The 13,923-nt window shown below is 45.3% G+C and overlaps 1 protein-coding gene across 3 annotated transcripts in view; it reads right to left on the bottom strand.

Annotated features, from left to right (window-relative positions):
• Window positions 1-13,923, bottom strand: part of RTEL1 (regulator of telomere elongation helicase 1) — a 45,775-nt gene that overhangs the window by 20,292 nt on the left and 11,560 nt on the right. For all 3 annotated transcript variants that reach the window (XM_069952350.1, XM_069952351.1, XM_069952352.1), the window contains exons 13-28: window positions 13,819-13,874; window positions 13,615-13,689; window positions 12,896-12,971; window positions 11,346-11,478; window positions 11,078-11,191; window positions 10,612-10,652; window positions 9,956-10,041; window positions 9,793-9,870; window positions 9,446-9,523; window positions 9,222-9,368; window positions 8,445-8,560; window positions 3,040-3,163; window positions 2,782-2,956; window positions 1,164-1,306; window positions 986-1,081; window positions 366-573 (exon numbers count right to left, since the gene is read on the bottom strand). In XM_069952350.1, coding sequence (XP_069808451.1) covers window positions 366-573; window positions 986-1,081; window positions 1,164-1,306; window positions 2,782-2,956; window positions 3,040-3,163; window positions 8,445-8,560; window positions 9,222-9,368; window positions 9,446-9,523; window positions 9,793-9,870; window positions 9,956-10,041; window positions 10,612-10,652; window positions 11,078-11,191; window positions 11,346-11,478; window positions 12,896-12,971; window positions 13,615-13,689; window positions 13,819-13,874 — 1,746 coding nt within the window. The remainder of the gene's footprint in view (window positions 1-365; window positions 574-985; window positions 1,082-1,163; window positions 1,307-2,781; window positions 2,957-3,039; window positions 3,164-8,444; window positions 8,561-9,221; window positions 9,369-9,445; window positions 9,524-9,792; window positions 9,871-9,955; window positions 10,042-10,611; window positions 10,653-11,077; window positions 11,192-11,345; window positions 11,479-12,895; window positions 12,972-13,614; window positions 13,690-13,818; window positions 13,875-13,923) is intronic.

The following is a 13,923-nucleotide window of genomic DNA, read 5'->3' as shown; positions in this document are numbered from 1 at the left end:
AACTACAAATACCCAGGAAAAGACTAATTCTACATAATCTATTGCAGAACTCCACATTGTGCCTCTGTTATGCTTCCCAGTAATGTAGGTTACCATTCTGCTGGTCGATGGGGTGTGACCCTGCCCCCCATACACTGCTTACTTTGTACTGTATGGACCCCACCCTCTAGACAAGAGATATGTCAATGGTCAGCTGTCCATTTACTGTACCTCCCATAACAGAAATCAATATGGTTTGAATGTATTTTATGGGGAATACATTTGCAAACTCAGGCAGTGTGGAGGACGGACATATCCTCCTAACTGTGGTAACTAGCTGACCCCCTCCCTTTCTCTCCCCATGTGAACGCTTGCCCTCGACTCACCTCTCATCAGGGCGTATTTCCCAGATTCCTGGCAGAAGAGATCGCACAATTTCGTAATGAGGGTCTTTAAGTCATTACTTTTCTTGTAGTCCGTCAGAGCCGCCATGAAGAGGTTGTAGTTTTCCTGACTAAGACAATGCTTGACGGACATCATGAATGCTGATGCGCAGCTCATCTTTTTAGTTGTCGGAGAACTGTCCTCCGGAGGCTGAGAAAGGACGACAAGATGATTATGGGCAGAAGCTGAGAAATAAATCACTCTGCAATCTTCATCAGGGATGGGGAACCTTCAGCCCTCCAGCTGTTGTAAAACTACAACTCCCGTTATACCTGGACAGCCCATCTTTGGCTGTCCAGGCATAAAGGGAGTTGTAGATTTGCATCCCCCCTGTGGCTTTGCAGATACAACCATGGCAGGGTTAAGGAACCTTGGCTCTCCAGCTGGTGCAAAACTACAACTCCCATCATGCCTGGACAGCCAAAGCTAAAGGTTTGGCTATCCAGACATGATGGGAGTTGTAGTTTTGCAACAGCTGGAGAGCCAAGGTTCCTTACCCCTGAACCACAGGATTCACAGAGGACATCCCTGTCTAACAAGGAGTAATATAAAATGGACATACCCGGTTCTGAACAATCTTGATCTTCTTCTTATTCCCCCTCTGCTCCTCGCTCAGCCTCTTGTCATATTGCAAAGACAGAGTGGAAAGTCGGGTGATCTGTATTATGAGACGAAAAAGAAACGTCACATACGCAGACGTTGAATAAAACTCCTTCATGCCTCGCGGTCTGCAGCGTCACCTTCTCCTCAGAGCTCGGCTCTCCTTGAAGTCTTTTCTCGCTGTGATCCAATGCGTCCAATAATCCTGCAGGACGCCGACCAGCAACCTCGATATTTTCCTCGTAGCCCTCACAGAAGTCAGAGTGGGTCTCCATTTTGTCATCTAAGGTCATACAAATAAGAAGCCCCCATAGATTGCAGCATAAGATGGAAGCAGTGGTCTGTCCTTCCAGGGCAGGGGTGTCTAACTCAGGCCCTCCAGCTGTAGATATACTGCTGCATGATGGGAATTGTAGTTTTGTAACGGCTGGAGGGCCTGAGTTTGACGTTTGTGTTCCAGAGCTTCCACATTAATGCAAATGTTGGAACAACAGAATAGTGGTTGGATTACACAGGCAGAGCAAATGATTGCACGGCAGAGCCAATTCACATTATGTTTAAAGTTTAGGGAAAAGTTTAAGACAACACCCATGGACACTACAATGGTCACCTTAGGAAACGCACTATTGGCTTTTGTTTCCACTGGATACAGCGTCCGCTCCAGGCCTGAGTTTTGTCTAGCATAGCAGCCAGTTGCCCATCAAGTAAATAAATAGCACACAGCATAAACTAGTGACAGAAATGCTGAACAGATCTGTTTATTACTAACATTCTGTTCAGCCGTTCTCCTAATATGCAGGAGAATAAGATTCTTGCCGTACCCCTTCCCCCGCCCTCCATCTGCTGATTGACAGTTGCTTCCTATACACAGCATGGATAGATAACTGCCAATCAGAAGCTGGTGGGTGGAGTTTCCTGCTTCTCATGAATATCCAGGACTACTGAGCTCCTGCACGTAATAGAGAGGACTACTTATTGTCCATGTTATTCAGAAGGAGATCTCTGGATCAGCTGCACAGAACAATGTAAGTGATACATCATTCTGTTTAGCTTCTCTGTCACTAGTTTATGCTACCGTGAGATACGATGGCCTAAACTTACTGACAGTCTCACTTACAGGCTGGGTTCACACTACGTATATTTCAGTCAGTATTGTGGTCCTCATATTGCAACCAAAACCAGGAGTGGATTAAAAACACAGAAAGGCTCTGTCCACACAATGGTGAAATTGAGTGGATGGCCGCCATATAACAGTAAATAACGGCCATTATTTCAATATAACAGCCGTTGTTTTAAAATAACAGCAAATATTTGCCATTATTTAAATGGCGGCCATCCACTCAATTTCACCATTGTGTGAACAGAGCCTTTCTGTGTTTTCACTCCACTCCTGGTTTTGGTTGCAATATGAGGACCACAATACTGACTGAAATTTTACGTAGTGTGAACCCAGCCTCAATGTAATAACAGACACAGACAAGAAGGGTGCTGTTTTGGGCAGAAAAAGTTCTATCATTTGTTCCTAATAACATGGCCTCTTCCCTGCAAAAACGGTTGTATTGTACTTATTGTGCACTTCTCTCAACTTAAAGCCTGAACCTGACCAATGAAATCTTTTGCTACGCCTCTACGACACATCAGAATTTTTCTTTTAAAGCGACAGTGCCCATTAAACACAAGGGCAACTTTCAGGCACTTCTAAGTAACTTGTATGCATTCATTGGTGTAAGGCCTGCACAGACATAGTTGCAATGTTACCTCCATCTCTCTTTCTTTTCAGGCTGGGTACATGAGAGTCAAGACTTTTAGCTTTTTTAAGGTTTTCTTGTAACCTGGAAGCAACGTGAGAAGACTGGGAGCGAGCCGGGGAATCTGAGGAGGACACAAAAGAGCCCCTTTCTTTATGAGAGGCTTTTGGTACAGGAGGCGGCATCTGTGAATGGATAAAATACAGCTATAAACTGTGTGAATCAACCAAAATCAATAGCCAAAAGCATTGGCATTAGGAATACTCACAATCTTCTGCGCCACACGGAAAAACTGCGATACGTCACGTATTATATGTCCAAAGTTATCATAGATGTGGACAAAAGGACGGACCCAGGAGGGGAGCTGAGCCCGAGCGTCGCTGTTACTGAACCTGGGAATTACAGAACAAACAATGAGCATCATACACCTGCTAAGAACCAAGGCAGAACAGAATACTGAACGGACTACCAAAGAGAATAAAACTGATACACGTGTTTGCTATAAATCCTATGCATTACCTACAGGTGGGATAGTAAAACAGCAAACTGCTGCAACCCCATCAACACACACACACACACACACACGCCTTCTAGTACTTATCAGCTGCTGTATGTCCTGCAGGAATTGGTGTATTTTTTTCCAGATTCACACAGTGCTCTCTGCTGCCACCTCTGTTCCTGTCAGGAACTGTCCAGAGCAGGAGAGGTTTTCTATGGGGATTTGCTGCTGCTCTGGACAGTTCCTGACATGGACAGAGGTGGCAGCAGTGAGCAATGTGTCAGACTGGAGAGAATACACCACTTCCTGCAGGACATACAGCAGATGATAATTAATGGAAGACTGGAGATTTTTAAATAGAAGTAAATTACAAATCTTTATAATTTTGTAGCACTAGATGATTTGAAAGAAAAACATTTTTGAGAACTATCCCTTTAATTCAACATGGCCGACTCACCCTGACCCATATACGGGGATAATGGATTCCATATTTGCGTGAGAGTGGCACCCGCACATCAATGTAAGTGTCATATTCTGCGGTTCGGAGGTTCCCGGGTGGATGCACAATCTTCCCATGTTGCAATGAGGGATCTTCCTTTTCTCGCTGATAACGTGCTTGCTCACCGTGTTGTTATACAGGGTGTGGGTGTTTATGAAGACTTGATATCAGTGAGTCACCGCCAACGTATAGGGTGGAAAATAACCGATCTATGGCTGATTACATAATACGGGGAGATGTACCGGTGGGGAAGATGTGAGATCTCAGCTCCTTCTTCCCAATTCTAGAGGCTTTCCTGCTTGTGTACCACTGTGAACCACTATATTATCTAGTATACTCACTAACAACGAGAGAGGGTCGCCCTGCAAAATTGGGTGACAGCTACTATTCACATGCTATGGCAGCCATATTGGCGCTTCCAGAAACAGATGTAACAAGTGGATGAGGCGAGGGTTACAGCAACCAACACAAGAACACAACTGTGGTCACCCGTAACCCTAAATCACAGACATTGGTGACATGATGCTAGGAGCGGCCTCCAATCTACATCATATTCACACGTGCACCATGTACTGGGGCCGGCGGCCATCTTCCTTGTAGATACAAACCATAAGCCCTTCTGCTAATGTAAGTGATGAGGAATACACCATCATAGCTAACCAGCGTACCCATCATGCTTTTCACCTGTAGCCGACTGTACTGGCCACTAGCAGAATGGAGAATGGTGTGCCGGGGTCTATGTGATGAGACAATTCCTTAGGGGTGCATTCATATGCTGCAGCTTATTTGTTAATATACCCTAAGGCTTCAATATGGTGGCTTGCTCGTGTCTGACTGTACAAGCCTCGAGTCATCCCGGAAGGTGTGGGCGGTAGATGACGCCAGCGTCTGGTCATCTCTTGCACACCACACGTCCGGCAATATAGCCTATTATACAAACCACAGGTTTTGATAACCAAACAACTTCTGGGGAACATGAATCACATCTGCCAAAGTTCTCACACCAGTTACAGGGAAGCTCGGACACACAAAAAGTTACGTTTTACGTCAAGGAAATCCACAGGCTTCTCTATGTGTAGAAATGAAGACGGAATCGTCATGCAACGCAAACAGCCGTAAAAAAGAAGAGCCACAGCCCACGTGTGAACAAAGCTCATACGTCTCCATGCTGAGTATATGTTACTATAGGATCCAGTCTGCACACTACTTTATGGGTTACCTGCAGCGCTACACAAAGGATGTCTAGACCGGATACGACTGTAGTAAACCCACAAAGCTCAAGGTGATGCACCACAACCGGACATGATGAATTATATATTTATATAGAACAAATGTGGCTATGCCTTGTAGTGCAAGACCAGGTACAGTGCCACTAGTATGGACAATCCATAGCAATATGGTGGGGGGCCCCAGATATCAGATCCCCTACAATAATATAGGACGACTGAGTGTATTCTTGTACCTATTTTGTACGCCTACTATATTTCCTTTTGTCTCCTATTTTTAGAACTACTCCCCCCCCCCCCCCGTCCACCATCATCTGTTCTCATGCATCACAGAATCCCTATAAACACACAAGGAAAACCCCTTCCTTTTCTCAGGTCATGTGACGATCAGACGTTCCTCATAGGGCTGCTGGAGAATCCTGGTCACCGGTGACAGCTTCCCTATAGGGGGTGACGAGGCTGTCCGTCCTGTGACACCAGTGACGTACTGCACCTGGCACCAGGACTAGAGCTCGATCTGAAGTGCATACATAGTATTGCACAATCTCCTCCATCTTTATGATTGTTTTACAGCTTATTTTTTCCTAGACGTCTGTCAGTGTGTAAATAGATGATCTGTCTGTGTATACAGGAAGGGAATGTAGCCGGGGCTGCTGACGGCGGGCACCAGTCTTATTGCGTATCGGAACTGATAGGGGTGAAGGTCACCACGACACTTGAGGTTACGTTCATAAACTACTCACAAACAGCTAGGGATATTTGGCTTGTGGGTGAAAGGTCAGGGTGAACCTAAAATACCCTCAAACCTTTACAGGTGAACTTATTCTCTGAACTTTAGAGAACACTTCAACTGTTCAATGGTTCAGTAGTTTTTGCGCAACTTGCTGTTCTCCAACAAGGAACTTGTTAGGTGGTGGTGTTACAGTGTACAGGACAGGTGTGTCTAGTGGTGGTGGTGTTACAGTGTACAGGGCAGGTGTGTCTAGTGGTGGTGGTGTAACAGTGTACAGGGCAGGTGTGTCTAGTGGTGGTGGTGTTACAGTGTACAGGACAGGTGTGTCTAGTGGTTGTGGTGTTACAGTGTACAGGGCAGGTGTGTCTAGTGGTGGTGGTGTTATACAGTGTACGGGGCAGGTGTGTCTAGTGGTGGTGGTGTTACAGTGTACAGGGCAGGTGTGTCTAGTGGTGGTGGTGTAACAGTGTACAGGACAGGTGTGTCTAGTGGTGGTGGTGTTACAGTGTACAGGGCAGGTGTGTCTAGTGGTTGTGGTGTTACAGTGTACAGGGCAGGTGTGTCTAGTGGTGGTGGTGTTACAGTGTACAGGGCAGGTGTGTCTAGTGGTGGTGGTGTTACAGTGTACGGGGCAAGTGTGTCTAGTGGTGGTAGTGTTGTTATACAGTGTACGGGGCAGGCATGTCTAGTTGTGGTGGTGTTACCGTGTACGGGGCAGGTGTGTCTAGTGGTGGTGGTGGTGTTACAGTGTACATGGGAGGTGTGTCTAGTGTTGGTGGTGTTACAGTGTACATGGGAGGTGTGTCTAGTGTTGGTGGTGTTACAGTGTACGGGGCAGGTGTGTCTAGTGGTGGTGGTGGTGGTGTTACCGTGTACGGGGCAGGTGTGTCTAGTGGTGGTGGTGGTGTTACCGTGTACGGGGCAGGTGTGTCTAGTGGTGGTGGTGTTACAGTGTACATGGGAGGTGTGTCTAGTTTTGGTGGTGTTACAGTCTACAGGCAGGTGTGTCTAGTGGTGGTGGTGTTACTGTGTACGGGACAGGTGTGTCTAGTGGTGGTGGTGGTGTTTCAGTGTACAGGACAGGTGTGTCTAGTGTTGGTGATGTTTCAGTGTACAGGACAGGTGTGTCTAGTGTTGGTGGTGTTACAGTGTACGGGGCAGGTGTGTCTAGTGGTGGTGGTGTTACAGTGTACAGGACAGGTGTGTCTAGTGGTGGTGGTGTTACAGTGTACAGGGGAGGTGTGTCTAGTGTTGGTGGTGTTACAGTGTACGGGGCAGGTGTGTCTAGTGGTGGTGGTGTTAGCTTTAGAACTAAACTTTTATTATTAGGTAACTAAGGCTGGGTTCACACTGCGTTTTTGCCATCCGTTTTATGCAAAAAAGAAAAAAAACCTGATGAAAAAGGGATGAAAATACAGATTCATTTGTGTGCATCCATTTTGATCTATTTTTCCATTGACTTTCACAAGGAACAGCCTCGTCAATCCCTATAGGGAACCTGCAACCTAAGGGTGGGTTCATACTGAGGAATTCTCGCGGATAACGTCAGCTGAATTCCACTGTCTGTCCGCACGCAAGGCTGCGCGCCTTTCCGCCGGCTCCATAGACACCATTCTATGGTCCAGCGTATTCCGCTATCCGCCGAAAGAAGTGACATGTAGAAGTAGAATTATTTAAAGGCTGAACATCGCCTAGAGTAGACCACTAGTTTCCCCCCATCTTGTGTGTCCTCAGGTATAGGCTAACTTTAGCCTATACCCGAGGACAAAGCATTTAGGAGTGAAACTAGTGGTCTAGGCAATTAGTGGTCTAGGAGACTCTGAATCAGAATTGTGTATCAGAAAATGTATGGAGTTATGAACCTGTCTCCCCTACCTGCATCCTCTATATTGTAATATACAGTGTATACATGTTAGCCCTATATACTAAGTTATGTTAATACAGTGGTAGTCAAGCGGTCAAAAATCCTATCTTTAGCTTTACAACCTGTACTAGGCGTAACCTCCATTCTTTAAAAGAAGAAGTGGTCTTACTGAACACTTTTGCAATAATTATTTATTGCACCGATGCATCACCAATAGAGATAAAGTAACCTAAAAATAGTCCTATTCAAATATCCACTGCTTTCCATACACAGCGCCCACGCACATCTATGTTTACTCATGGTGATAGGCCATAATCCGACCCTATTATTCTTCACGGACAGGTAGAAGAGGAAGCAGATAGGAAAATGAATAGCCCGGCCTTACGCACAAGAAAAGCGTCAGGCAAACTCACCAGTCTTAATGGGATTGGCTGGCCAGCTAATACGTATGGCGTCCTCTCTTCCCCACCCCCAGGAAGGATTGGGCTTGGTGTATTTTAATTGTTCAGTCCTTTAGTTCTCAGGAAGATAAACTACAGAGAACACAGCATGCTCAGCTTGGCCCAATCCTTCCTGGGGTTTGGGGGACGCCATACGTATTAGCTGTCCGTCTAATCCCATGGGGGCAGTCAGCCAAAAGAGTTTTCAGATCACAACTATCTTGTGTAGGGCCCACTAACCACAAAACGGCATGATCAGTCTACAGGCACACACAAGTCTACAATACATTATTTTAGTCAGGGCTATTTGCAAGGTATGCGTAATTTATGTTAGCACCACTGAACAATAAAAAATGGGTACAAAAAGGTGTAAACCCCCGTTTAAGCACACCATGCACCCTGAATATTTTACCTGTGATCACACAGAAAGATGGCGCCATAGTCCTGTCGATGTCGGATGACTCGGCCTATGGCTTGGTTGACGGCTCGAGAGGCTTGCTGTCGATACCACTCCTGTCCGGATAGATACTGTGGGGAAAAAGAAAGTGTGGACATTTATGAAAACTAAAGTAAGGATAAAGACAAAGAGATTTACTTTATTTACCTGGCGCATGTGAGATAACTAACAGCTTCATCCTTCATACTAGTGTCCTACTTATAGGGGGTGCAAATCTTGGAATAATACCCATTGCTATACAATGACAGCTGCAGTGTAAATGCCTGGAATGGGTGTGTATTGGGACAAGTTATGCATTGGGTCCCCATACACATTCATCTTTTCCTCTTTTCCGGTTACCTCTCGCTATACAGCTCTTAATGCAGCTCCCCCTACAGGAGAAACCTACAATTACATGCTGACCATTCAAATAAAGGGCCAATCATATAATGCTTGGTTCTTCGTTTACGATGTCCTATGCTCAATGCCAAAAAGAGAGAAACCACATACCATTTATAAGACTGACGCCTTCTTATATGGGCCCCACTGTGACCAGAACCCAGGTGCTACCGCTACCTCCTCACCTGCTATACCTATCCCCTAAAATGCATATAGATGAGGAAACCTTGCTAGAACAACTTGTTTATATATATATATATATATATATATATATATATATATATATATATATATATTTATTTAGTGGTCTCTAAAGTGTACCATCCAAACCTAAAAATTGCCAAATAGTCTTACCTGTCCACCAGCTCCTTTCCCTTTTCTCATCTCATCCAGGAACTGCATCTTCAATATCACCCGAGGATCCATTCGTGGGGGGAACGGGAGGCCAGTGATGATAACGCCTCGGCCATTGCAGTCTGCAAAGTCTAAGCCCTCACTAGCCTAGAAGAGGAACCGTGGCTGTAATATATGTAAAGTATAGGCCGGCCATTAAACAGCATGGGACATAAAACACACACCTTGCCCCTACATACTGCAAAGAAACTGGCACCGCTGCTGCTGGGAGCCTGGATCCTCTCATAAAATGCATCAATTATCTAGAAAAAATATTATATAGTAATAAAAGAGGCAGTACTGCAAAAGATTTATTTTTAAAGAAATCAGCAGGGGTTGTGATCACAAGCAGTTTTCAATACATTTGCTTTATTTATATTTTCTAGGTTTAAATCTATGTTATACATATGGCCAATAGGCGGTCTTTACATTGCGAGTTGTATATAGAAATTATACATTATTAGATTTCCATGTGATAGTGAATCATATTCCTGAGGACGCCACCAGATGATCACGTTACGGCTTTTCTCACCTCCGTAAATGATCCTTTTCCTCTTGGCTCCACAAACATTGGTTTTACGTCTTCTATCCGTGAGGTGAGGCCATTCTCCTGCAAAAGAAAGAACAGGAAGACATGACTGCACATGTGCTATACAGGGCACAGGGCCAACCTGACACCTGAACCACAACCTCACCCTCCAGAACTCCAGGCTTTTATCCATGACTGGGTATGAGGGGAAAAAGACTAGCAGGCCGTGAGGAACCACACGAGAGATGTTACCTGGAAACAAAACATAAGGTTTATGACGAACACAAAAGTAATCCACAAAGGACAGACTCAATAGACAGAGGTTGGAATCAGGCAGGAAAAGCATCCCTGTGAAGGAAATAAAAAAAAATCCCTCCCCTGCCCAGCCAAGGAAAGCCCCTCCCCTGCCCAGCCAAGGAGGGCCCTCCCCCTGCCCAGCCAAGGAGGCCCCTCCCCTGCCCAGCCAAGAAAGCTCCTCCCCTGCCCAGCCAAGAAAGTTCCTCCCCTGCCCAGCCAAGAAAGCCCCTTCCATGCACAGCCAGAGAAGCCCCTCCCCTGCCCAGCCAGAGAAGCCCCTCCCCTGCCCAGCCAAAGAGGCCCCTCCCCTGCCCAGGCAGATGGTGTCCAGGCAGGTATAACCCAAATACAGAGAGAAGCAGAATAGATGGCAGGAATTCCATTCCTAGCACAGACAGGTGGAGATCAGACAGGGCGTCCCTCCCCTGCAAACAGAGGGAGGAAGCTTGTACAAGTCCACAAAAAATATATACACGTGCACAAAGAAATCCATGCAAAATTATAGTAAAACTGAGCGGAAATTACCAACTGTTTTCCCCAAAGAGGATAAATAATCTGGTGAAAACCTGTAGGAAAAGTAAAATAAGACTTTTATGCATTTTTAGATAAAAGAGGAGACATATAGTAACACATTCACGTTGTAATAAACAGGAATTACAGCAATAAGCAGCACTTAGTGTGTACTGTATAGCATCAGAATGTATATCTGAAATGCTATAGCACATTTACATTCTGTATTTTCAGGGCGTGTACTGTATAGCATCAGAATGTATATCTGAAATGCTATAGCACATTTACATTCTGTATTTTCAGGGCATGTACTGTATAGCATCAGAATGTATATCTGAAATGCTATAGCACATTTACATACTGTATTTCCAGGGTAAATAACAGAGGAACAGCCCAAATCGGAATGCAAGGGAGCAATGTTCCAGTATGTCAAACTAAAAAAATATGGGGGCATCAGGAGCTGGTATTGCGGTCACTTTACCTTCTATCAAAAGCAGAGCTGAGCTTAGCTCCATCAGGGCCCTGAGGAACAATTCCAACCCAGATCTGGTGTTTGTCAATGACGTGTGGGTTCTCCAGCGACACCGGGAAAGGGCTGGAAATTCAGAATGGACTAACGGCATCAGACAGTAACAATAAGCAACCCCAGTAAGCATGAAACCCATATATGCACATAGATGTCATGGGAAGTGGGCTTCCAGCAGTTGGCAAACTACAACTCCCAACATGTATTACATTAGGCCACTTACATTTGCATTTCCATGGTGAAGGAGCCGAGAGGACACAAGGTCCCGCTGGTCAGAATAATGCTCCGTACCCCATGACTCACAAGGTCGTGCATTGTGTAACCGGGACTGAAGCACCAGTAGCTGAGAACCTTCCCTGAGAGAGAAAAGAGGTGGAAAATGGGAAAATATATACTCAAAACAGGCAAAACCCCGATTCTTCATACAAATAGGGTGGAGGCAGCAGAGAGGTGCACGGGACTGCAAAAACTCAGACGCCACCAATAGAGAAAAATGCAAAAAGCCTGCTGAGCAGCACATATAAGATTCTGTTGACAAAGTAAAAGAGTAAAATACACACTGAATCATCCATCCCCCCCTGCTGAAGACTAAGGGTGAGTTCACATTGAGGAAATCTCGCGGATAAACAGCTGGCCAGGGACACTGTTTACATGTACCGTCTCCAAAGGGAGGAGGGAAAGATGGATAGAAAAGCTAACACACAGTTTTCTGTGTATTCAGCAGAAAGCAGCAGACTCAAAACTCGGGGAAGGAGACAGAAAAGATAATAACAAATATGGAACAAATTATTAGGGTGGGTTCACACTGAGGAATTCTCGCGGATAAACTCAGCGGAATTCCGCCAGCTGCCTTTACGCTGGCTCCATAGACACCATGTTTGGGCCGGCTGATTCCACATTCCGCCGAAAGAACTGTCATGTCAATTCTTACAGCTGGCGAAATTCCACGGAGTTTATCCGTGAGAATTCCTCAATGTGAACCCACCCTAACAATTTATTCCATATTTGTTATTATCTTTTCTGTCTCCTTCCCCGGGTTTTGAGTCTGCTGCTTTCTGCTGAATACACAGAAAACTGTGTGTTAGCTTTTCTATCCATCTTTCCCTCCTCCCTTCGGAGACGGTACATGTAAACAGTGTCCCTGGCCAGTTGTTTCTGCACTCTGTTTTGCAGGGAGGGTTAATATGAGGGGGTAGGGGAGATTCAGCATGTATTTTAGCTCTTTAAAGTAACTTTATATGCAAACCTTAGGGTCCATTTACACAGAAATATTACCTGATTACCTGCAACCTAAGGTCTTGCAATAACCCCACTATCAGTTTGGTGATTGCTGGCATCGTGAGCCCTCACTACCCATATAGGGCATACATAGGAGGGACAATGCCATGAATAAGCTGAGAGCAAGAGTAAAGCCCCTATTCCACTAGCCGACAGTGAGAAGCAAAGGAGCGCTATTAGCGCTTGTTTGCTACTCGTTCCCCACTCACTGCCACCGGTAATACACGCGGCGGCAGCGAGCAGGTGAGTGCGGAACGGGTGATCGCTAGATCGTTCAGGCAGCCCATAAGGGATAGTGGCGGTCTGCTGACACTGCTCCTATTCAACGGAGCAACGGCAGCAGATCGCTGCTATCACAGACGTTTGTTTTTCAACATGGTTGAAAGAGAAACGACTGCAACGATCAGCCGACATGAACGACGTTGGCTGATTGTTGCCTTCTAACGGCCGATAATCGTTCCATGGAATAGGGCCTTAAGTGTACAGAGCACTCACCTCCCTGCCTTCTGCTGTTACTCCAGATATCCCCACGAGGTTTCTTCTTCTGGCTGGTGTCTGGATGGATATGGACCTGAAGATAAAAGACACAAGTGCTATTATATACACGTCCCTGCTTATAGTTACTCTACCACCAGAACAGTAAGAGTTCATTTAATTGTACTGGAGAAATTTTTTAAAAAATCATATTCATCTATCCATCCATCCTTACAACTAGAGATAAGTGAATCTTTCCAGTTTTCCATTACTGGGTCCATCTTTTTCCAGAACCTGGGGAGGAGCGGCACAGAGGGGAGCAGACTTCAAAGCCTGCAGATTGATTTGCTTTGTTCCTACTGTAGATTTGCTCATCTCTACTGACAACTTTGATTGTTTCCACTTCAGAGTCTCCAGTAGTAGTGTCCTGGGGATGTCAATGTAAATGGGTCATTGTGGCCAACCACTAGCCTTGGCTGCCATATGCCTCTTGTACGTAACCACTGATTGGTGGCAATGGTCCTGTGCACAGTGTCCGAACTTCCACTCAGGACTCCAGAGTGGTGAAGCTCTGGACCATAAACAGCAGGAGGGGTGGGGACAGGTCTCTTTTCTAAATTCCCTCTCCAACCCCTTTAACAAAAATGTAGCTATCAATGTCCATTATATCTATGAATAAACTATACAATGAGGTTGACAGATGCTTTAGTGATTGCCGTTTGCTTTGCTCTGTCCCTGACCTTGTAGAATTTGGAGATTTGCGGATTCCTGGTTGGAGCCGCTGAGCCCTCGGGGACCTCAATATTAAATACAATCTGTAGAAAATATAGAAAAAAAATTACCAAAACATTACATGCAAAGCCTGGTGAGAATGCTAATGAAATCTCTCCTGGAGGACATATTGATCAGGACAACATAACCCATTACTAGCGTTTCTTACGTACCTGGATGATGTCAGACAACTTCTGAAGGCCTAGTGTGTTTGTGAAGACGCCAGAACCTAAAACCAGAGATGTTTAATAAGACCTATTTATTATATGATTAAGGAG

The sequence above is a fragment of the Dendropsophus ebraccatus genome, chromosome 14 (genome assembly GCF_027789765.1).
Source record: "Dendropsophus ebraccatus isolate aDenEbr1 chromosome 14, aDenEbr1.pat, whole genome shotgun sequence".
In the NCBI taxonomy this organism is placed as follows: domain Eukaryota; kingdom Metazoa; phylum Chordata; class Amphibia; order Anura; family Hylidae; genus Dendropsophus; species Dendropsophus ebraccatus.
Note: the sequence above shows the minus strand (reverse complement) of the source record. Positions and strands in the feature narration are given on the sequence as shown.